The 23,411-nt window shown below is 44.8% G+C and overlaps 1 protein-coding gene across 1 annotated transcript in view; it reads right to left on the bottom strand.

The window, feature by feature from the left end:
* Positions 1 to 23,411, bottom strand: part of LOC124553251 (plasma membrane calcium-transporting ATPase 2-like) — a 631,526-nt gene that overhangs the window by 552,827 nt on the left and 55,288 nt on the right. The window contains exon 4 of the mRNA XM_047127138.1: positions 974 to 1,209. Within this exon, the coding sequence (XP_046983094.1) occupies positions 974 to 1,209 (236 nt within the window). The remainder of the gene's footprint in view (positions 1 to 973; positions 1,210 to 23,411) is intronic.

Here is a 23,411-nt window from a genome sequence, read left to right as displayed (position 1 = left end):
AGAATCGCAGCTGAAGGCATCATGAAAACTTGCACTAAATTCATTGCAGCTGTAGGCCCTATCAGATTGAAAATGATAATTTTGTAAGCAACTATACTGTATTTACTTTAAAATTAACATGGAACTAAAATCTCAAAATTGGGAGGGCATTTTTTGAAGCTCTTGGTAAGTGGTGAAATTTTTAAATTAGAAGTAATGAAACAGCGATATGGAAATTCTTGCAATTTCATCAGAAAAAGGAAATGTTATTGAACATCATGATTCTAATTATTTTAGTTAAAATGTCCAGCAATATGTCACAAAGAATCTGTTTTGAAATTATATACATCTCCTTAACACAACTGCAATTGAACTCACAACAACAACTGAAAAGTTACAAAATTTATCATCGTTGAAACCATGTGACTCACTTTGGTTCAGTATGGCATAATAAGACTCTGTATGTCTCACTATGTTTTAGTTCAGGCTCAGTGTGGGTTGTGGTGTTTACTTTGTTACACAAGCAAAACATCTCTTGCTTAAAATGTTTTTAATTAATTGTGTGAGTTGGATACTTTCCACCTGATGTGATACATGAGCAGTTGTAACCAGGTAGTGCCATTTTATTTCTTCCTTACAGACTGAGACCAATTGATTTACCATAGAAAATAGGTAAGTACTTCAGTCACTGTTTATAACACTGCTGCTTCCAGTGATAACATCTCTTGATATTACTAGCATATTTGCTACAGGAATCAAATGGTTGATAAAATTTATTTACTAAAGTGCTTAATTATTTATATCATGTGATGTTGTAGTAATTTGTTAGTAAGAACAGCAGTTGATTCTCAATGTTTGTTAGCACAGATTTCATTGAGAAAAGCTTTCTAAAAACTTCAGTAACCCCAGAAAAAATGATAATTCATACTCGTGAAACAGCAGTTTATATAAACATTCATAGAAATCTTAAATTGTTAAACGAGTGGTACCTTACCTGGCATATGTCACCCACAACTATATCACGTACAGGAATCAGGTGGATGTTACCAGCTCTTAGCACAGTGTACCTGTGTTCAATTTCAATCTTCTTTTGCAGGCTACGAAACTGCTTTTCCTTTGTATAATCATTGACTGCTGTCACAAGCACAACCACTGTCACAGACAGAAGGATGGCCAAGCCCTCTATCCATCCATGAGACTTATCCTTATCGATTGTGACACCAGCTTCCTCTGCAAAGGTGAATAACTCAATTACTGCAGTAATTCCACTCCACATGGCACTTGACTTAGTAGTATGCGATATTAGCTGTCACCCGTGGCTGTGGTCACATCAGTAGTTTCATTACAATGTGTGTTCGTGAGTAAGTTAGCTATTAATTTATAATATATCTGGGTATATAGTGGAAACAAAGATGAGGTGACTTACCGAACAAAAGCGCTGGCAGGTCGATAGACACACAAACAAACACAAACATACACACAAAATTCAAGCTTTCGCAACAAACTGTTGCCTCATCAGGAAAGAGGGAAGGAGAGGGGAAGACGAAAGGAAGTGGGTTTTAAGGGAGAGGGTAAGGAGTCATTCCAATCCCGGGAGCGGAAAGACTTACCTTAGGCGGAAAAAAGGACAGGTATACACTCGCACACACGCACATATCCATCCACACATACAGACACAAGCAGTCTTTAAATATGTCTGCTTGTGTCTGTATGTGTGGATGGATATGTGCGTGTGTGCGAGTGTATACCTGTCCTTTTTTCCCCCTAAGGTAAGTCTTTCCGCTCCCGGGATTGGAATGACTCCTTACCCTCTCCCTTAAAACCCACTTCCTTTCGTCTTCCCCTCTCCTTCCCTCTTTCCTGATGAGGCAACAGTTTGTTGCGAAAGCTTGAATTTTGTGTGTATGTTTGTGTTTGTTTGTGTGTCTATCGACCTGCCAGCGCTTTTGTTCGGTAAGTCACCTCATCTTTGTTTTTATATATAATTTTTCCCACGTGGAATGTTTCCTTCCATTATATGGGTATATAGTGGTGTAGATATGGCTCATATTTGAATGTACCATCAATAAAAGCCTCCCATATTCTACATCTATAGGCATGATGTCTCTCTGTTTGTCATACAGCATTTAAATAGTGCCACTGTCGAGAGTCTTTAAGCATTTCAGAAGCTGTTAAGAGATGTGATGCTCACCATCTAAAATGCAATAGGCTTATGATTGTTCTGTGTCTCTCTATCTCCTAATGCCGCACGACATTCTGCATCTACATTCCAGCAGATGAGACTGTTCCAATATTTGTTGGGTCTGAGTAACTTTTGCAACCAGAGTTCTCTTAGAACTATGCACTAAATTAGACTTCTGCTAATGAGGCATAACAAGCCAGGAGTCAGGGAGAGGGGTGTGGCTCATGGTTTGGAAGGAGGCATCCAGTTTGCCAAATAGGAATGGGGGAAGGAGACGTAGCAGGTATGCGGGATAGGCATGTAATGCACAATTGTATCGACCAGTGGGGAGAGGGCACACGCTGCAAGTGATGTTAATATGGAGGGGTGACAGGATAGAGGAAGGGGGAACTGTTCAGTGGAGGCAACAGGGACAGTGAGTTATTGGAGGCTGAGGACAGGATGATTACAGGAGTGCAGGATGTGTTGTAAGGTTGACTGATTATCTCTCATCCTGCAACCCAAAATCCTTCCCACTCCACCTAAAGTGGTGCTCTGTAGCCCAACCAATCTCCATAACATCCCTACGTCATTCCCACTCCCACCCCTTGCCACGGGGATTGTGTGGGGTCACCACCAGACACCACACTTGCAAGGTGGTAGCCTTAAAATTGGCCGCGGTCCATTAGTATACGCCGGACCCGTGTGTCGCCACTGTCAGTGATCGCAGACCGAGCGCCACCACACGGCAGGTCTAGAGAGACGTACTGGCACTCGCCCCAGTTGTACAGCCGACTTTGCAAGGAAAGGTTCACTGACAACTACGCTCTCATTTGCCGAGACGATAGTTAGCATAGCCTTCAGCTACATTTGCTACGACCTAGCAAGGCGCCGTATTCAATTGATATTTATTATGTGAAGCATGTATCATCAAGAGCGATGTTCTACAATTGTGGATTAAAGTTAAGTATTACATCATCTACGTACTTTAATTGAAATTCTCAAGACATTGTCCTGTTCCAGACCTCACGCCAGTCAGCGTGTAATTAAACGCGTACATTTTGGCCTCCTCTAGAAAAACAGTGTTGGCTCTTCTGCCAACACTACAAATTGACGACGAGCTAAATCGCGTTTGTACCAATTGATCTTGCCTAATTTACTTGTGTCATGGCTTTGCCACAATCTCCAGATGTACTGTCCGAATTTTATCGCTTGCAGAATCAGCAGACGCAGGCCTTATTGGATGCCCTTGGACAGCTCGTCCAGGGTCAACGTGCAATGCAAAACGATGCGGCCGCCGCCACTCCACTGCTCCCGCAGCCACAACACGCAGTTGCACCACCTTCTCGTCCGTTTGATGCGTCGTTTGATGCGTCGCCGTCGCTGGAAATCACGTCAATTAGCAAGTGATTCTGTACCAGTGTCTGTTCAAATTGCACGAGACAGTCGCTCTTGTCGTCAGCAGGACAATAAACTTTTTGTAGACTTGGACATTCATGGCAACGTGATACCATTCCAGCTCGATACCGGAGCTGCAGTTTCACTAATCAATAAAGACACGTACAAACAACTGGGCACACCTCCGTTGCGTGCCACAAATGTTAAGTTAAATAGTTATTCCGGTCAGAATATCCCTGTGTTAGGACAGTGCAGCCTTCTTGCCACATACAAGAGACAAACAAAACTTGTGTCATTTTATGTACTTCGTTCTTCTTCTGCAGTGAACTTGTTTGGTTTAGATTTATTTCAGTTGTTTAACTTGTCTATAGTCAATCAGGTCCTATCAGTGAACCAGACTGTGCCTTCAGCCAGTGTTTCTCATCTATGTGAAGAATTTGCAGACATTTTTGCACCGGGCCTAGGTTGCGCTAAGAACTATAAAGCACATTTGGAACTGAAAGTCAACGCGCAACCGAAATTTTTCAGAGCGCGCAATGTTCCTCACGCATTGCGTGATGAGGTCACAAGAACATTAAATGATTTGGAATCACAAGGTGTGATTGAACGTGTGCAGGCTTCTCTCTGGGCCTCACCCTTAGTAATTTTGCCAAAACCTTCTGGAAAATTGAGACTTTGTGTGGACTTCAAAGCTACAGTGAATCCACAACTAGTGATTGCAACTTATCCTTTACCCCGCCCGGAAGATCTTTTTGACAAACTGTGCCCGGGTAAATATTTTTCGAAGTTGGACTTAGCAGATGCGTACTTGCAAATACCAGTGGACGACGAATCCCAGCGCGTCTTGGTGGTTAACACGCATCTTGGTTTGTACTGATTCAAAAGACTGCCATTCGGGTGTGCATCCGCCCCTGCATTGTTTCAGCAATATCTGCAAACTGTTTGTGCGTCGGTCCCTACTGCAGCAAACTATCTGGACGATATTGTGATCTCCGGAAAGATGGAAGAAGAACATTTAGCCAATCTCAGAACATTATTTCAGGTCTTGCGTCAAAATGGTCTTCGCTTGTGGAAGGACAAATGTGTGTTTTTTGCTCAGGACTTACCATATCTGGGCCACGTACTCAATGCCCAAGGCATACGTCCCAGTCCAGAGTACCTCCGTGCCATACAAGACTTGCCTTCACCGCAGAATTTGAAGCAGCTACAGAGTGTGTTGGGAAAAATTAATCACTACCATAAATATATCCCACATGCCTCTTCCATTTCAGCTCCGCTTCATCGCTTACGCCGTAAAGGTGTTCTGTTCGTCTGGACGACGGAATGCAAACGCGCCTTTCGCCAGTTGAAATCGGCGTTGCTTTCAAATACTTGCCTTACCCCATTCGATCCCCAGAAACCCCTTTTGTTGATGGTAGATGCATCAGATTTCGGGATCGGTGCTGTGCTTGCGCACAAAGATGGCTTGCATGATCGCCCTATTGCCTTTGCGTCCAAATTGCTCTCGTCTGCGCAAAGAAATTATTCACAGATCGAGAAAGAAGCCTTGGCTCTTGTATTTGGTGTTACTAAGTTTCACGATTTCTTGTATGGTCGTCACTTTACCATCATCACAGACCACAAACCTTTGACATCGCTTTTTTATCCGAACAAGCCTGTACCTCCACGTACAGCGCAGAAATTCATTTGCTGGTCTATTTTCCTCTCGTAGTACCGCTACGATATCTTGTATCGGTCCATTGCTAAGCACGGAAATGCCGATGCATTGTCCCGTTTGCCTGTTGCTGAGGATAGAGCATTCGATTCTTCCAAACTTGCTTGCATGTTCATTGATGCGGAAACTGATGCCGTGGTTGAATCGTTTCCAATTGATTTTCATTGTGTAGCTACAGCCACAGCTGCGGACCCTGTCCTTGCTACCGTTTTGCGTTTTGTTGCTACACAATGGCCCTTGTCAAAGTCACGGATCCAGGATCCGCTGGTTCGCCGATTTTTTGCTCACAAGGAGAGACTTTTTGTTCGACGTGGTGTTTTGCTGTTGCATTCTGATAATGATCAGTCCAGGGTCGTGGTTCCACGTTCGTTACAGTCCTCTGTCTTACGGCTTCTCCACCAAGGACATTGGGGTATAGTGCAAACGAAACAACTTGCTCGTCAGCACTGTACTTGGTTCGGAATCGATGCTTCGATTACGAATATGTGCTCTTCTTGCATGGCGTGTGCCGAACAATCCACACCACCGCGGAAATTCATTGCATGGCCAAAAGCCACTTCCCCTCGGCAACGCTTACACATCGATTTTGCTGGTCCATTCTGGAATGCTCGATGGTTGGTTGTTGTCGATTCCTTCAGTAATTTTCCTTTTGTTGTCAGGATGTCTTCCACGACGTCTTCAGCCACCATCCAAGCGTTATCCGCTATCTTTTGCATTGAAGGTCTTCCTCAGACTATTGTTTCCGACAATGGCCCACAATTCATGTCCGCAGAATTTCAGTCATTCTGCAAGGCCAATGGTATTCAACATCTGACGTCCGCGCCGTTTTTGCCTCAGTCAAACGGTGCCGCTGAACGATTGGTCCGGACTTTCAAGTCCCAGATGTTGAAGTTGCAAGAGTCACATTCTCGGGAGGACGCGTTATTGCTCTTCTTGTCCTCATGTCACTCTCAGCCCCGAGATGGTCGCTCGCCGGCTGAGTTGCTCCACAGTCGTCCTCATCGAACCTTGATGTCTTTGCTGCATCCGCCGCATCAGGTTCCTGTGCAGCGGCAGACGCCTGCTTTTGCTCCAGGTGACGTTGTATACTATCGCAACTATCGAGGTTCACGGCGTTGGCTAGCAGGGCGCATTCTTCGCTGCCTCGGCCGCGCTATGTATTTGGTTTTGGGGGCCTCTGGTGAGGTGCGTCGGCATCTCAATCAGCTGCGCCTCTGTCGTCGCACGGGTTCTGCTGCTGCCCGTCTGCTTTCAGCGATGGTGCCGTCCGGTCAGCGCCCTGGGGACCCATCTACTGGCTCACCTCAGCCCCAGGTGTTACCGACGCTGCCTTCCATTTTGCCACATGGCGACGCGCCGCCGCCGCCTGTTCTCCCGCCGGCGACGCCCGCAGTGGACGCTTCGCTGCCATCGCCAGGCGCCTCCCTGGGTCACGCGCTGCCGATCGCTTCCCGTGACCAGCTGGCCTCCGACATGGAACTCTTGCCCGCTCCGGACTGGGTGTCGTCCTCGCCCGTCGGCTGCCCCGACGCGATGGAGGCCAACCCTACGGCCCCTCCTGTCTCTTTACGGGTGCATACACCGCATGTTGGCGTGCACCCTGGACTAGGTTTTCAGGCGTTTCCTAGCTCCCCTCGGACCGAATGGCCGGGTGCGGGTGGCACAGCCTCGCCTGTTGTTAGGCTCCCCACCTCGCCGCATACGTCAACATGGGGTCCTCCCCACGGTGGGCGGAAGCCTTATAACACAACCGTACGCCGATTTGTGGGGGAGGAATGTTGTGTCACCGCCAGACACCACACTTGCTAGGTGGTAGCCTTTAAATTGGCCGCGGTCCATTAGTATACGCCGGACCCGCGTGTCGCCACTGTCAGTGATTGCAGACCGAGCGCCACCACACGGCAGGTCTAGAGAGACGTACTGGCACTCGCCCCAGTTGTACAGCCGACTTTGCAAGGAAAGGTTCACTGATAACTACGCTCTCATTTGCTGAGACGATAGTTAGCATAGCCTTCAGCTACATTTGCTACGACCTAGCAAGGCGCCGTATTCAATTGATATTTATTATGTGAAGCATGTATCATCAAGAGCGATGTTCTACAATTGTGGATTAAAGTTAACTATTACATCATCTATGTACTTTAATTGAAATTCTCAAGACATTGTCCTGTTCCAGACCTCAAGCCAGTCAGCATGTAATTAAACGCATGCATTTCGGCCTCCTCTAGAAAAACAGTGTTGGCTCTTCTGCCAACACTACAGATTGTATGTCTACCACCCCTCCCATCCACATTCCTAGCCAGCAAACTAGCTGCCTTCCTCTGAGCCACAAGGCACCCACCCCCAACACCTCCCCCTGACTCCTGCTTCCCTCTCCCTCTACCCACCACACCTGATACTACTCCCACCACAACTTGTCGGCCTGCCAAAATACAGCACTCACACTGTCAGTCCAGTTGGCACCATATAGTGCCATAGGTGTGTGTGTGTGTGTGTGTGTGTGTGTGTGTGTGTGTGTGTGTGTTTTTTTTACTCTCGGTTGTAAACAGATAACACCAAAACTAGCAAGTTTTCTTTCTTTTTCTGTGTACCTGTTGACAACCCGACGCTTCTGCTTGTCGATGAGTGGTCTCCTTTAATGCATAAGTATTCTACAATTAAAATATTCACACAGTAGGACAATAATTTACTCCATAGTGATAAATTTACTTGGTATCGGACATGCAATTTAGTAAAACACTTATTGCTAGGACATGGTTATTGCTTACATTATTATTCATGGTTAGTTATGCATAAGTTTTGTAGTGCCCTTGCCCCCTCCCCTCACTCCTTCATATTTCATAATTTATGTATAGTATGATGTATGTACACAACATTCATGGAGGCTTGTTATTAACTAACACAATTTCTATGAATTCATGTGGCAGCTTTAGTTTTTATAAAAGAGAAAAGTGCATTACACATGCCAAAGTGCGTTAAATATGGTGTGAACATGGACATCAGTCTGTGGCATCACAGCTACTCTTAAAGAATTTTCCCCCATATCAAGGGGAATAATTATTACATGATAGCACTAGTAAGCTTAAGTAGAATAATATTTAATTTTATTCTGACAAGCATTTATGTAATGAAGTGATGGATGAACCTTGGAATTATTACCGAGATAACTGTATTGAAGTACTGTATATAGACGTGTACTAGTGTGAAGAGATCTCTTGTTCTTGCTCCTGGTTTCTGTCCACCCTTGCACTCTCTCTCTCTCTCTCTCTCTCTCTCTCTCTCTCTCTCTCTCTCTATCTCTCTCTCTCTCTATCTCTCTCTCTCTCTCTATCTCTCTCTCTCATTATCTTACTTATGTTACTGCCTTTCTCATTATTAGCAATATGAGATTGTCACTATGCTGCATCAATAGATATAAGCTACATAGAATCTGTTTCACATTAAAACATTTAAAAAATATTTTCTGCGTACAGTCTAAGTTATTTAAGCATCTGTTCAGTTAAAAGTGTAGTAAACAAAACCAGTAAAAGAAAGTGAAATATTTAAATATGGAGACTTTTTGTTTGATTCACGATCTTTTTATGTTCCATATTGTGTATGATTATCATTTCATTGTCACACTCATTAGAACCTGCAATCATATTTATTTTCTGATGTCTGATAACCTTTCTGGATAATGTTTTCTGAAGGGAGAATATTATCTCTGCTTGTGGGCAAATAAATAAAACTCCCAAATCTATTGTTCTCCAAACAAACTGTGGGCCACAGCTAATTTCAGAGATCTATCCAACACAGTGATAACAGCAGTATTTATTCCTCTCCCTCATGCAAATTAATCACAATAAATCAAAAAGACCTATTTTCCAGTTCTTCTTATAGTGTTGATGACAAATATTGGATTTTCAATAAATCATTAACGTAACTTGAAGTTTGTGTATTATTAGAGTTCATACTTAACTCGAGTATTAGTTCAAATTAGAGATGGTAACAAAATCTTTGTGCTCTGTTGTTGGAAAGCCAAAAGTGGATGAACATGGCCCTTCTTTATAGTAAATTTAGCCGAAGTGAATTTCATCAGAAATTTCCAAACTGCATTGTACACCACAAGATGGCAGGGTTCTGTGCAGTCTAGGGGATCATGTTGAATCTGGGTTTTTTTACTTTGTTAACAGAATAAATACTATTGGTAGCTTCTGTAGGGAGAATAAGTGTCAATTTAAAATTTAGTAGTATAATTTTAATTAATGGAAATGGGAAAAGTAGGATGCATTCAGACACATCTAGAAGAAGCAGTGAGTGATCTGAAATTAAATGCAAATTAGCAGGAAATTCCAGACTGAGCGATAGAAAGCACAAGTTCTATCATGAGTAATGTAGAACTACCAGTCGAATTTGAAGAGAGAGTGGTATTACCGTGCCCATCATTAGGTCCATCTGCTGAATTATACAAAGGATTAGCATCATTATTAAAACAAAATTTTGTCCACCTCACAAACAAACAAAAGGTACAGATGAATGAAAATTTTGTCTACCTTGCAAAAGAACAGACAACAAAACTGAATCAAAATTCTGAGCGTTTTGCAAATGAACAAATGGGACAAATCAGAACACATATTCGACAGCAAAGAACACATATTCGACAGCAAAAGGAAGAAAGTTTTGAATGTTTTACCAATGAATGAAGAGTACAAGTCAGTAATGGGATTCAACAGCAAATGACTAACGATTTCAAGCATTTATCAAATGAACTGTCTGCTCATCTTGTTAGATTAAAAAGAAAACTTAGAAACAGTTATGACTGAATTAGCAGATCTAAAAATTGCATGTAGAGGTTTACCAGTAGTGGTAACACAATTAAAATCATACCTCAAGGTATTAAAAGACACTCAGTCTGAATTACAAAGTACCCTGCAGTAGCTTTCTAATCAGAGCAGTCTGATGAATAATTTCATTAGCTGGCTGCATGAAAAGAACAAGTCACTGAGTGCCTAACTACTCAAAGTAACAAAATTAAATTAATTTGGTTACATGAAAAATAACTATGAGCTGTAGTACAGAATGTGAGTAGAGGTGTTGTAGACAATCGCAGCGAGGGTGGCACAGGGATAAAAACTGAATTACGTCAGCTTAAGTCGGTGCTTACTCAGGAACTATTGTAATGGAAGGGAAGTGTAGTAGTAGCTCAAGCGAGCAAGCTGCAGCAGGAATTATGCACCGCACATAATAGTGGGGCGGAGGGGGGGGGGGGGGGGGGGGAGGGTGCAAGACTATGGCTGGAGTAGACAGTGTTGATGAATATTACTTTGTTGCAACCCAGGACATTTTACTGTGATGAAAGTAAGAATGTTAGTCAGTATGTAAACCACTCGCAATGCGAGATGGAGGTGGCGTATGTTTTGTTCTCAGTTCTGCTTCAAGAAAGTCTTTTAAAGCACTGGCAGTTCCAAGCTTTTGTACTCAAAAAGAAACATCCAGATTCTGTTGTGTTTGTGGAAAGCTTTCATGGTGCGCTACCTTAAGCGTGGACTGACACACAAAAAATACAGTTTTTTTGAAGCATGCATATATAGGGTGATGGAGCCCTTCGAGTATCTGATATCATAGATCAATGCAATTCTTATGAACAATCTGAAAGAGATTTTCTAGCTAAAAACCAGTTTCCCTGTATTTAGGGACACTTGGGAAAAGAAGTATAAAACCCACAATGTTAAAACAGTAAACAGTGACTTTACATAGGTACTTCGATAAATATATAAACAAAATCAACTATTGGGATGATGCAGTATCAAGCAAAAATGTAATGCACATACTGAAAGGGAAACTGCCTCTGCATTTAAAGGAAAATGCTATTACATTATTCAAATAGGACTAACATGGGATACTGGATGTATACAGAGAAGGCCAGCTCGAATGGTCACAGGTTTGTTTGATCTATGGGAGAGAGTCACAGAGATACTGAAGAAACTGAACTGATAGACTCTTGAAGAAACTATCCCAAGGAGGTCTATTACCAAAGTTTCAAGAATCGACTTTAAATGACAACTCTAGGAATATGCTACACTCCCCTATGTATTACTCACACAGGGATGATAATGATGCGACTAGAACAATTACTGCCTGCACAGAGGCATCCAAACCATTATTCTTCCCAAGCTCCATATGTGAATGGAATGGGAAGGGACCCTAATAACTCATACGATGGGACATACCCCCTGCCATGCACTTCATGGTGGTTTGCAGAGTATAGATGTAGATGTACATGCAAGAGACACAGGTATTGAGTAATTCATGCCTGTACTTAATTCGATTGTTCGATCGATTTGCTTCATGAAGAGAAAAAGACCTATAACCATGAAAATGTTAGCCTTTCAGGCAAGGGAAATCATCAACAGTGCAGTAACCATAATAATAACCACATCGGCAATAAAAATGGTAATTATAGATTATTCCCACAACAAAATTTCAATCATAGTCACACCAATCAGGGTGTCAATATGTCACCATTAATAACAAAAGAAAATATGATGAAAGATAGAACCATAGTTCTAGGAACAACAACAACAGCAGCAGCACCAACTCAGGAGAGGCTTGGCAATTCACAAAGTAATTAACAACAAAGTTCCATGTCCCAGAATGTTAGTCAGCATTATCCCAGTCTAGGACAAGGAAGAAGCAGTAACACCGTTCCAAACAGAAGGCCAGAAAACCAACCAGTATGATGAATAGAAGTGACTGAAAACAACCAACCGACAACAAGTAACTCGTAAAACTAAAGTTGTGGCCTCATATAGTGGTTGGCAGTTGCATGTGGGGCAATACAGGTGAACAGCTCAATTTAAACAGGTACAGTAATGGGCAAGATGCTAGTAACAAGTTATTTTCTGATCCTAACCCACGTAATGAATGGTATGACACAGTGGTGCAAACTGCTTTTCCTGTTATGGAATGAAAAGTGTGCACAATTGTAATTACTGATACAAGTGCATTCGCAAATGTCTTTTCCCTTGGCTTGCACAAGCAAATATGTGAGAAGGGTACACATCCAACATTAACATTCCAAAACTGTAGAGTGACAGGCACTACTGGTGCCAAATCAAATCGTTACAGGCAATGGACCATTTCAAAACACATTCTTGGTCATGGATAATTTGTCAGCCAGCCACATTTTAAGCATTGGGTTCCTGCAAGAGGGACTTGTAAAACTGTCCTCTGTGTAGGCAAATGTTTTATGAGGGTTGATGGTAGGAAACTGATTGAGGACTTAATCAAAATGAAAACTAAGCATGGTAAATTTTGTCAGAGGGTAAAGTTCAAGTTTGCAGGTACTGAGGTATCACATATATGCAGCTTCCTGCAGATACCAATGACACTAAATGTAGAATCAGTTTTTACAATCATCAGGATTTGGAATAAACATTACAAGGTAAGACCCTACACCGATTATTTAAGTGAAGACCAAAGAAGTGAAGTCAGTAGCTTATTATATAAAATTTAGAAGTTTTCACTGAAAACCAGGTGCAATCAAGAGTTGTGTATATCACATGCAAGTTAAACCACACAAAACATATCGTCATTCCATCTACTCAATTCCCTGGACCAAAAAAAAGGCAACGTGCAAAGAAAGCAGAAAGATGGTTGATTGGGGTATTGTAGAAACATCTCTTTCGCTATACAGCAGTCCACTATTACCTGTAACTAAGGCAGGAGCTAGCATACGCCTGTGCTGTATGCAAGAGAAATAAATAGCATTACAACATTTTTATGAAAAGGGTAGTTGCTACTCACCATATAACAGAGGTGCTGAGTCACAGATAGGCACAACAAAAAAACTGTCACAAAATAAGCTTTCAGCTAACAATGCCTTCACAAACGCAACTCACAGACACATAACCACAGTCTCTGGCAGCTGAAGCCAGACTATGAGCAGCAGCAGCAATGCACAACGGGAGAGGCAACTGTGTGGGGGTAAGGAGGAGGGTGGGGTTGGGAATGGAAGGGATAGCAGGGTAGGAGTGGGGGATGGTGAAGTTCTGTTGGGGAGTGTGCAGGGATGAGGTGGAGAGATGGTAGGGCAGCTAGGTGCAGTCAGAAGGTCAGACTGAGGGCAGGGTGGACAAGGGCAGGAGAGAGGGGGGATGGCAGAAAAGCAGAGAAGTAAAAAGACTGGGTGCATTGGTGGAATAGAGGGCTGTGTAGTGCTGGATTGGGAACAGGGAAAGGGCTAGATGGATGAGGACAATGACTAATGAAGGCCAGGAGGGTTACAGGAATCTAGGATATAGTGCAGGGATATCTCCCACATGCGCAATTCAGAAAATATGGTGCTCGTGGGCAGGATCTATATGGCACATTGAAATGAAGGACATTGCATTGGGCAGCATGCTCAGCAACACGGTGGTCTAGTTGTTCCTTAGCCACAGTTTGTCGGTGGCCATTCATGCGGACAAATAGCTTGTTGGTTGTCATTCCCACATAGAATGCAGCACAGTGGTTGCAGCTTAGCTTGTAGATCACATAACTGGTTTCAATGGTAGCCCTGCCTTTGATGGGATAGGTGATGTTTGTGACACGACTGGAGTAGGTGGTGGTGGTGGAAACATGTATGGGACAGGCGTTACATCTAGGTCTATTACAAGGATATGAGCCATGAGGTACAAGTTTGGGAGCAGGAGTTGTGTAGGGATAGATGAGTATTTTTAAATGTTCAGTGGGCAACAGAATACCACTGTGGGAGAGGTGGGAAGGATAGTGGGCAGGAAATTTCTCATTTCAGGACATGACGACAGCTAGTCAAATGTGTGAAAAATAATCAAAGGATGCCAAAATGAGAATCTGAAAACATTTACCATCTGCTGAACTCAAATAAAATGTGTACATAAGTATCAAATATGTTACGAAATCATTATTAGTGGCTTTAAGTAACTGATGACAGTATATATAGGTTACTAGGAAATCAACTTTCGTGCATTTGCATGTGAATAGTGTGCATTCAATTTTGGCACAACTGAATGCCTTTGGAAATTGATTTGATTCTTATAATGCTAGTTAGCTTTTCTTTTGCAGTTCACAGTATTCCAATGCACAAAGATTTTACAGAGGTCTTGAACAGCGGTTTCCTTAAATTAATAAATTTTACTGGGGGAAACACACTTTGAATGTGATATACCTATGTAAAGCACAGCCACATAATTTAATAAAATAAGGCTAAGAACAATTTTGCACTGAAAACTGAGAAAACTAGTTATGAACCAAATTGTACATAATGTAAATATGTTAACAACAATTCTGACTTTCAAGTAAATGAGTTATTTACCAAAAAGAAATATGTTAAAGTGAACAGCTACATGCAACACATGAATGAAGCTATTCTAAACTTTGTTTAAAGAAAATAGTTTTGAACCTGTAATGATATAACTGAAGGTTTTTATGTGGTATATGGTTGGAAATGCAATGTCAAAGGCAGCAGACCTTGAACTGACCATACAAAGTAAGGTTTTACATTTACCTCAATGGATGTTTTGAATCATGTGGGCAGGTGCAGCAACATGTGAACTAACTCTTTAAGTGAAATGAAAGCTGATGTGCTGGACTCAAAAGTTACATTCAAAAGTTTACATTCACAAGTGAACATAGTAATTGCAGCTACCTGTTGTTGTGTCCATAGTGAAAGCATGGGTCAACAACAATGCTGATGCTGCTGCTGCTGCTGCTGATGATGATGATGGTTTGGTTTGTGGGGCACTCAACTGCACGGTACAAAATCCCAACCATTGCTCAGTCCAATCTCACCACTTTCATCAATGATGATGAAATGAGGAGGACAACACAAACACCCAGTCATCTCGAGGCAGGTGAAAAAATAACAATGCTCCACACTAGACCAGTTACATGATCATGCAGCATTTACAGGAAGTGGGAATGTCATGTATGATATTCTCTAAAATGGACACTCAACAAGTGCATGTAGTAAAATCATATCTGCAAGTAAAAGAGAGGGGGAGGGGGAGGTGGAGGGGGGAGGGGAGAAGCGGGAGGGGGAAGGGCAGAGGCAGAGGGAGAGGCACAGTGAGATGTACAACATGTAGAATAATACCACAGTTAAAACAAAAACGCAAAAATTGAGAAACCAAAATAAAGTTAAAAATTGTCACCATGAACAAAAAGACAAACACGGAAAAAAAGACAAACATTAACAATGCATCCTTGTAAAAGTTTTTATACAAATGAAACATCATTTCAGCTGATGCTTGATGGTATGCTATTTGTACTCCAATGCAAAATGATTATGTTCCATGTATCCATATTTAATGAGATGCCTGACTTCTGGAAGAACACAACCTGACCATCCTGTGTCCACTCAACCACCTTCAATATCTTAGCCTACCCAAACATGTACCTGTCCACATCCACAGGTCTTGGCATTGATCTGCCTCCCTGCTCACCTTGACAATTTGACAGAACTGTTCTATATTTAATGTCATCAAAACTGTTTCTAAATGTGTAACTGAGAAAATTAAAACTTGTAATGATAACTGAAAAACTGGACAAACACTATATTTTTTATTTGTAATAAACAAAGACATTACTAATTACTTAAAGGAAAAAATATACAAGTATCTGTATAATGTGAACTATTAAGAAACATAACTATCATCCATGAAAATTTAGCAAAATAATCTGATAGCCTGGTTGTATTTGAATATAATGACAGTTTTTGCATGTAAATATTATTTCTAAACCTAAATGAACAAAAAGCCTAATAAAACCACAATACTGTTTTCATATAATGTACTATGCTTTAACATACATGTCAAATTAAATGACTGAGGATGAGTACCAGGTTGATTGCACTAATAATCACACCCATTTAGCAATAGTTCACTTATTAACCTTAACACATACAAGGATCACAAAGAACATGGCGGAACAGCCAAAGATAATGCTTAGAGTCCAAAGATGAATGCATAATGATGTAGGTGTCGATTTCATCGGCGCCACATAGCAGGTGCCCCCCCCCTCCCCTCCCCTGCAATACGGAGTACTCTTGAGAGGCCGAGGGGGAGGGGTGGGGGGTGACTATGGCGTCAGCAGGGGTGGTCAGCGGGAGCCGGACCACGGTCAGCTCGACAGCATCGTTGGGGAGCTGTGTGGGTAGATGTCATGAAGGAAGGTTCGGCCACCAAACCTGGAAGTAATTGAAGCGAGCTGGGTGTCGTACTGAACGTGCTGGTTGTACAGCGACAGGTAGGCTGGCGGTTTGCAGGTGGAACAGAGTGACGACGACGATGTCTCCGGTGGGAGTGGCAAACACACGAAGCATGTCCAGGTCGACGTCGGGCGGGAGGGGAACAAACACATTTCACCAGGTGGCAGGGAATGGCGGAGGTTGTGTCATGAGCACTGGATGAAGAGAAACACACGACAAACAGTGTATAATTGCACAGTGTTATTGAGATGTTGTGGATTATGTCCGGGGGGACAGGCACAGACACCTTGAGCGAGGGCACGTTCAAGATAGGGGGGAGCGTGAGAAACCTCGACAGGGCAAGGCCGGCAACGGTGGACAGGTCGAAGGGACCGGCGAAGGGCCCAGCGGCGAGGGTGTGATCGTAAGTAAGCTCGACATGGGGAGCATATGGTCACTCGACGGAGTGCGCGAGATCGGAGTAGAGGGCGAGGTCGGAGGAGAGCTCGACGATTGGAGCTGGAAGTCACTCGATCGAGCGTGTAAGTCTGACATGGAGGGAGTGGTCGGAGCGTCGTAAACCATGATAGTGAGTGGCATGGTCGTGGCCTGAAGAGGGGTAGAAGGAGGCTCAACATAAGCAGGCGTAAGTCTGTTGAGAGAGAACTTGGTATGGGCCGGTATATGGAGGTTGGAGGGGAGCACGGACAGTGTCGTCTCAGAGCATGACATACTCTCAATTGTCCAGAGATTTCGGGACGTGAACCTTAAGGCTGGAATGGCTGGTGGGTGGAGGGATACGGAGGTTGATGAAGTGGCGTCTGATGCGGTCAATGAGCGAAGGTATGTCAGACTGAAGGAGAGAAGCGGAAGGGCTCACAAGTTTGCCAGGGAGAACAATGCTCTGGCCGTATACAAACTCGCCTATTGTGCCTTTGAGGTCTTCCTTATAGATCGCACGTATGCCGAGTAGCACAAGGGGAAGGGCCTCCATCCATAGAGAGTCGTGGCATCAAAGAGCCGCCTTGAAAGTGCAATGCCAGCACTCAGCTAGCCTGTTACTTCGCGGGTGATATGCTGTGGTACGGATGCGCCGGATGCCGCAAATGTTACAAATCCTGTTGAACAGGGCCAACTGAAGTTGTCTGCCCTGATCAGTCGTGATGATAGCTGGACATCCGAAACGCGATACCCATGATTCGACGAAAGCTCGAGCAACAGTTTCTGCCATAATATTGGGGAGGGGGACAGCCTCAACCCAGCGAGTTGTTCAGTCGATAGATGAGAGAACATAACGAAAGCCATTAGAGGGGGAGAGAGGGCTGACAATGTCAATGTGAATATGCTGGAAATGCCCAGGAGGGATCGAAAAGGTGCCGAGAGGGGGGTGGTGAAGTGTGCTTGTGCACTTTGCAGCATTGCCACGCGACGCAGGAGCGTGCCCATTGCTGGCAGTCCTTGTTGACATTTCTCCACACGAAGCACTCTGCTATGAGGCAGGCCGACGCACGAACACTGGGGTGGGCTAAATTATGCAATTCGTTGAAGACAGCTAGACGGAGCATGGTTGGGATGAGGGGGCGTAACGTTTCCATACTGTCGTCACATCAGATCCCACCATAAATGCCAGGCAAGGTGGTGCGGATGAAGTGTAGTGAAGAAGTAGAGTCTGAAATCAGGTTTTGTGTTTCCTCATCAACGGGTTGGTGGTTGGGCAGTTCAGAGAGGTCTAATAGCGAATGGACGGCGTCGACTCATGAAAGGAAATCAGCAACTATATCGTCAGCACCCTTTATGTGTCTGACATTGGTGGTGAACTGAGATATGAAGTCCATGTATCTGAAGCGGTGAGGAGGCGGGTCAGCTGGCGGGTTTGTAATGGCTGCAGCCAGTGGTTTGTGGTCCATTAAAACACAGAAAGGGCGTCCATCAACATCAGTCTTCAAATGCTTAATCGCTTCGTAGACTGCGAGCAACTCCCTGTCAAACATGGAATATTTCCATTGTGCATTGGTGAGCTTGCGCGAGAAGAACTGTAGAGGGGAAGTTTGGCCATCGATTGTCTGGCTAAGGACAGCGCCGATGGCGGTATCGCTCACGCCTGTGGTGATGAATAGCTGTGCATTGGGATGAGGATGCGCGATGGTGCAGGCCTCAGCAAGAAGATTTTTGAGGGCAGTGAAAGAGTCAGTCATAGCAGGGGCCCGTGGAACAGGCCGAGATCCAGAAGTGTTGGTGCCTGCCAAGGTGTCCATCAGTGGAGCCTGAATCTCCACAGCCTGAGGTAGAAGTGGGCAATAATAATTAACCATCCCCAGAAAGCGCCAGAGCTCTTTGAATGACGAAGGTCTGTATAGGTTTAGTATTGTTTGTACTTCTTCAGGGGGCGGTGAAATGCCTTCGGCAGAGACCTGAAAACCAAGAAAAGTGACAGTGGGTTGATGTAGCTGCAATTTGTCCTGGTTGGTCTCGATGCCTGCTGCTGCGAGAGTGTTCATAACAGTTTGCACATGTCGAATGTTGTCCTCGATGGAGGAGCTGAAAACAAGAATGTCATCAAGATATGCGAAGCAAAAGTTTAGGTAGAATAGCACTTCATTGATGAAGCGTTGCCAGGTCTGCGTTGTGTTTTTCAGACGAAAGGGCATGAATCAAAACTGAAATAACCCAATTGGGGTGGCGATTGCTGTCTTCTCGATGTCTTCAGGCATCATGGGGATCTAGTGGTAGGTCCGTTTGCAATCAATGACAGAGAATGTGGTCGCATCTGCGAGGGAACTGGTAAAGTCGGCAATGTTGGGTATGGGGTAGGTGTCCATAATTGTTCGTGCGTTTAGTCGACGGTAGTCTCCACACATGTGCCGGGACCCATCTTTCTTTGGTGTCATATGTATGGGCGTAGACCAGCTACTGGCAGAGGGTTCAATGACGCCGGAGCTTAGTAGTTCAGAAATTTGATTTTTAAGGTCGGAGAGGTGCTTGGGACAAAGTCGACATGGTTTACTGGAGATCGGGGGACCTGGCGTGAGGTGAAGCTTGTGAACCGTGCCATTGGTGACGACAGAAATGTTGCGAGTGGCATGGGAGGCGGTTTGTTTACAATGTGTGGTGGGTGGGGCAGGCGAGGCGTGGTCATGGTGTTCGGAGCCACTTGGCGGATCCGACAGGAGCCGAGGCAGCTAAGTGTACCAGGAGTCAACGCAACAAGATGGCCGCCGGCCCAAAGCAGTGGCACCATGGTCGGGTGAGCTCGGTAGAGCTCATGAGCTGTTAGTGAGTCCATTGTCCGAGGACGCGGCCTGTGGCAGCACGGTCGCGGGCAAAACGTTTGGTGCGAGTGCATTGTATGTGTTGTCAGTGGTGGTCTCACAGCGGCACACAAGAGCCGAGGTTACATAGTTTGAGGTTCTGTCTGTGAGGGGCAGGGTAGGAGCCGTCAGTTCGGGAACACATGACACTCATCGCATGAGCACCTGTGTCTGGCCGAGTGTCAAACACTGTCATGTCAGGAGGGTGTGGCTCTGCGGAACTGTCAGTACACGTTATGGCAGTCTTGATAGCACAGTTGCAAGGGGTAGCGGGAGGTAAACACACGGAGGCTCGATTGCTGGGATTGCAAGCAGATTCGGCGCACTTACTGACCTTGCTTTGTCCTTGCTGTAGTGTCTGTAATTCCTTTGCTGCATTGGAGAGCTGGAGCTGTGTTTTGTGGAGCCGGAGGGAGAACTCGAAGTTTTCCTTGTGTAGGCGAGCAAAGTGTTCAAGCTCGACAAGGCACTTGTGCGTGGTTTCTTGTAACGGCATCGCCAGAGACGAGCATGTACGGATGAGATGAGCCCGGACCGATGTGTCTTGGGGGTGGGTGTTGCTCGATGGAGCACAGGGGAAGTGAGTCTTGGACAGATGATGAAACACGGTGTTTCGCACTAGGTCCAGTGAAAGTTTGTGGTGGCACAAGAAGTCAATGCCTAGTATAGGTTCATCAATTTTGCACACTAAAAATGTCCACTCGAGTTTGCAGTTTGCGGGGAGTTAGATGACGTGGGAAATTGAACCTGAGCATTGTAGTTTAGTTGAATTCATTGCTTGCAGTGAAGTATGATGAGGGCGGATGTTTGACGATGCTAAGGATGTAGGCAGCAGCGAAACTTCGGCGCCTGTATCCACCAGGAAAAGGTATCCCAAAAAAGGTCTTTAATGTAAAGTTGTCCGCAATTATCCGGTCATTCCTGGACAGAATGGAGCACTGGTGGGGTGCCTGTCATGTTGTGCGCAGGAGGTGGCACCCGGACCTACCTACGATTGGCATTTGGGAAGTAGAAGCGTGGTGTGCAGTTCCGTGCTGCCTCACCAAACCATGTGTGGAAGTAACAGTACGAGTAGTGCGGTTGCATGTCCTGCGGAAAGTTCGTTGCCAGTGGTGGTGGCCGAGGTTCGGTGGCCGCAGCAAGTTCGGTTGCAGGAAGGGGCGTGACTGTGGGTGGAGCCAGTGACGTCCCAGTTGCTTGCTTACTGCTTCCCGGAGCGAGAGGAATGTTCAGCACAGTACGGCCCCGGCCGCATCTGGTCGCAGGGCAATGAGCCTGAACCTGAGACTTGTCAGGTAGGCAGTGGCTGGCGAAATAGAACAGTGATGCATCGTGTAGCTTGTCAGCAATTGTCATTCTTTGCTCGACAGGTTCAGGAGACCTTTGAACCAGAGCAAAGTGGATGTGAGGAGATAGTTTACCTGACCAAATGGCGAGGAGAGCTGTGTCAGAGAGCAGATCAGCACTGACCAGGGCATGTAGCTATCTCCAGAGCTGGGAAGGTTTGTCATTGTCTAGTTGCTCGACATGGAGCACTTGCCGTATTGCTACTTCAGTTGAGCGTGCAAGCCAACGTAGAACTGTCTTTTCGGCTAGAGTGTTCCGGGTAGATGAGTCCGGGGCATCGACCAGGTCAGCAATCAAGTCCTCCTGGTCGTGCAGGTGGGTGATGAGGCACAGAAACCTGTTTGACTCGTCAAGTTTGTAATGGTCAAACACTTCATCCACAATTTTGAACCAGGTTGTTGCTCCGTCGGGATTGAACGGCGGCAGCGTCGGTAAGCGTTGTAGAATGTACGGAAGAACAGGTTGAGTTGAGTTTGTCAGGGCACTGCCTGAATAAAGCTGTTGTTGCTGTAGTATTCCAGGAGAGTGTGCCTCCAGGGGATGTGGCAACAACGGCTATTAAGGTGGCAGCGTGAAGGTTACACGTTGTGGTTGAGCACGATCCGTCGCGACGCAGAAGGCCAACGCAGATGAGACACCATAAAGTGCCAATTGCGGTTGCGGAAGCTCTACACATTCCGGGTGTGTTCGGATTGACGCGATGCAGAAGACCGCCATGGATGAGGCACTGAAATGTGCCGAGAACGGTAGCAGAAACTTGACTGGAGGCGGTGCGGGGGCGACAGGTGAGAAAAAGTTCAAAGTCTGAGAACGCGTGTTAGTCCGCGGAAAGCTCAACGTATGATCAGAGCCGGGACCACCTGTGTTGCAGGGAGGCTGCGGAGGTGTGGGCTCTCCAGAAGCACAGTGTGGGAAATGATGTCGAACGTGGGACAGAATGTGTGAATGTTCACTGTTCATAGTTGCTCCGCTGAAAATGGTGTGCGGATAAGGTGAATGTCATGGCTCAAAACACTGGGGTGTAGCAGTGGGACGGAGGTGGAGGTCAGGCACAGATAACCAGTTGTTGTTCATGTTGCAGGCCGAGGTATCAAAGTAGGAAGGCATATTCTGATGCTGAACCGAGGTAGGTGCAGGTGTGACCGGATGTTGAGGAGGCACACCCGTGAATGAAGCACTTCTGGGGATGTGTCAGGTATCCGCATGGTACTGCACGGTTTGCGGCGTGGCAAATTGTTGTCATGGTGGTAGTAGGCTGTCCGACGAAGCATTTCCAGAATTCGGCATTGGTCCCGCACTGTACGGAGATCTGTAAGAGGTAACTGCACAGTCGATGAGGAAGGGCACATGTGGCGGGAACAAAAGCATTTGATAGCTGGAGTCATGCGCACTACTAACCTCACTTATTATTGCCAGCTCAAAAACTTCCAGCGAAATCGGCACAATCATCGAGTGAGAGGCATCGTTTCAGTCCTGGCGGGTGTACATTGCCCGCAACACGATGCATGTCAATCACAAAATCTGGCATTAGGCACTGGGCCAAAGTCATTGTTCGAATGCTGTGTCAATGTAATACGCATGAAAATAACCGATGCGGAGGTCGTGGGCACAGTAAAACGGGGAAAACGGAAGACGTTACAACTTGGGGCTATCAGTGAGGATGATTACCAGGTTGGTTGTACCAATAATCACACCCATTTAGCAATAGTTCATTTATTAACCTTAACACATACAAGGATCACAAAGAACATGGCGGAACAGCCAGAGATAATGCTTAGAGTCGAAAGATGAATGCATATCGATGTTGGTGTCGATTTCATCAGCGCCACATGACGAATGTGAGACAAAGGCTGAGGTTTGTCTGTCTATCCCTGGTTTTCCCTCACTATCCAGTGGGCTGTTCCTGAATAGGTGGACAAACAAACTCATTCAAGGTACAAGTTCAAACACAGACCTCAGTTAAACAGTGGAAACAGTCTTAACAATAACAAAGGTCAAAATTTTAAGAAACTGATAAAGTTCAATTAGCTGCAAGCAATCTATTAACTTATTGCAGTAATGGAATAAAAGGGGAAAAAACCTGTATCCAACTGTCATGATGCATATGGACAATAATGTATCTTCTAATGAAAGACTCCTAACAGCTACCTAGTTACAATTCAAGTTTAATGACTTTTTGCTCAATGTTGATCTCAGATGCAGGTGTGCATACAGTGCTTAACATTCAAGTGAGCTTTTGTGGTGTGACAGCCACTCTTAATGAATTTTCCCCCATATCAAGAGAAGTAATTATTAAACGACTCTAGTATGCTTACGTGA

Source organism: Schistocerca americana, chromosome 11, assembly GCF_021461395.2.
Source record: "Schistocerca americana isolate TAMUIC-IGC-003095 chromosome 11, iqSchAmer2.1, whole genome shotgun sequence".
Taxonomy (NCBI): Eukaryota; Metazoa; Arthropoda; class Insecta; order Orthoptera; family Acrididae; genus Schistocerca; species Schistocerca americana.
The sequence above is the reverse complement of the archived record's forward strand: the minus strand, read 5'-3'. Positions and strand labels throughout refer to the sequence as shown.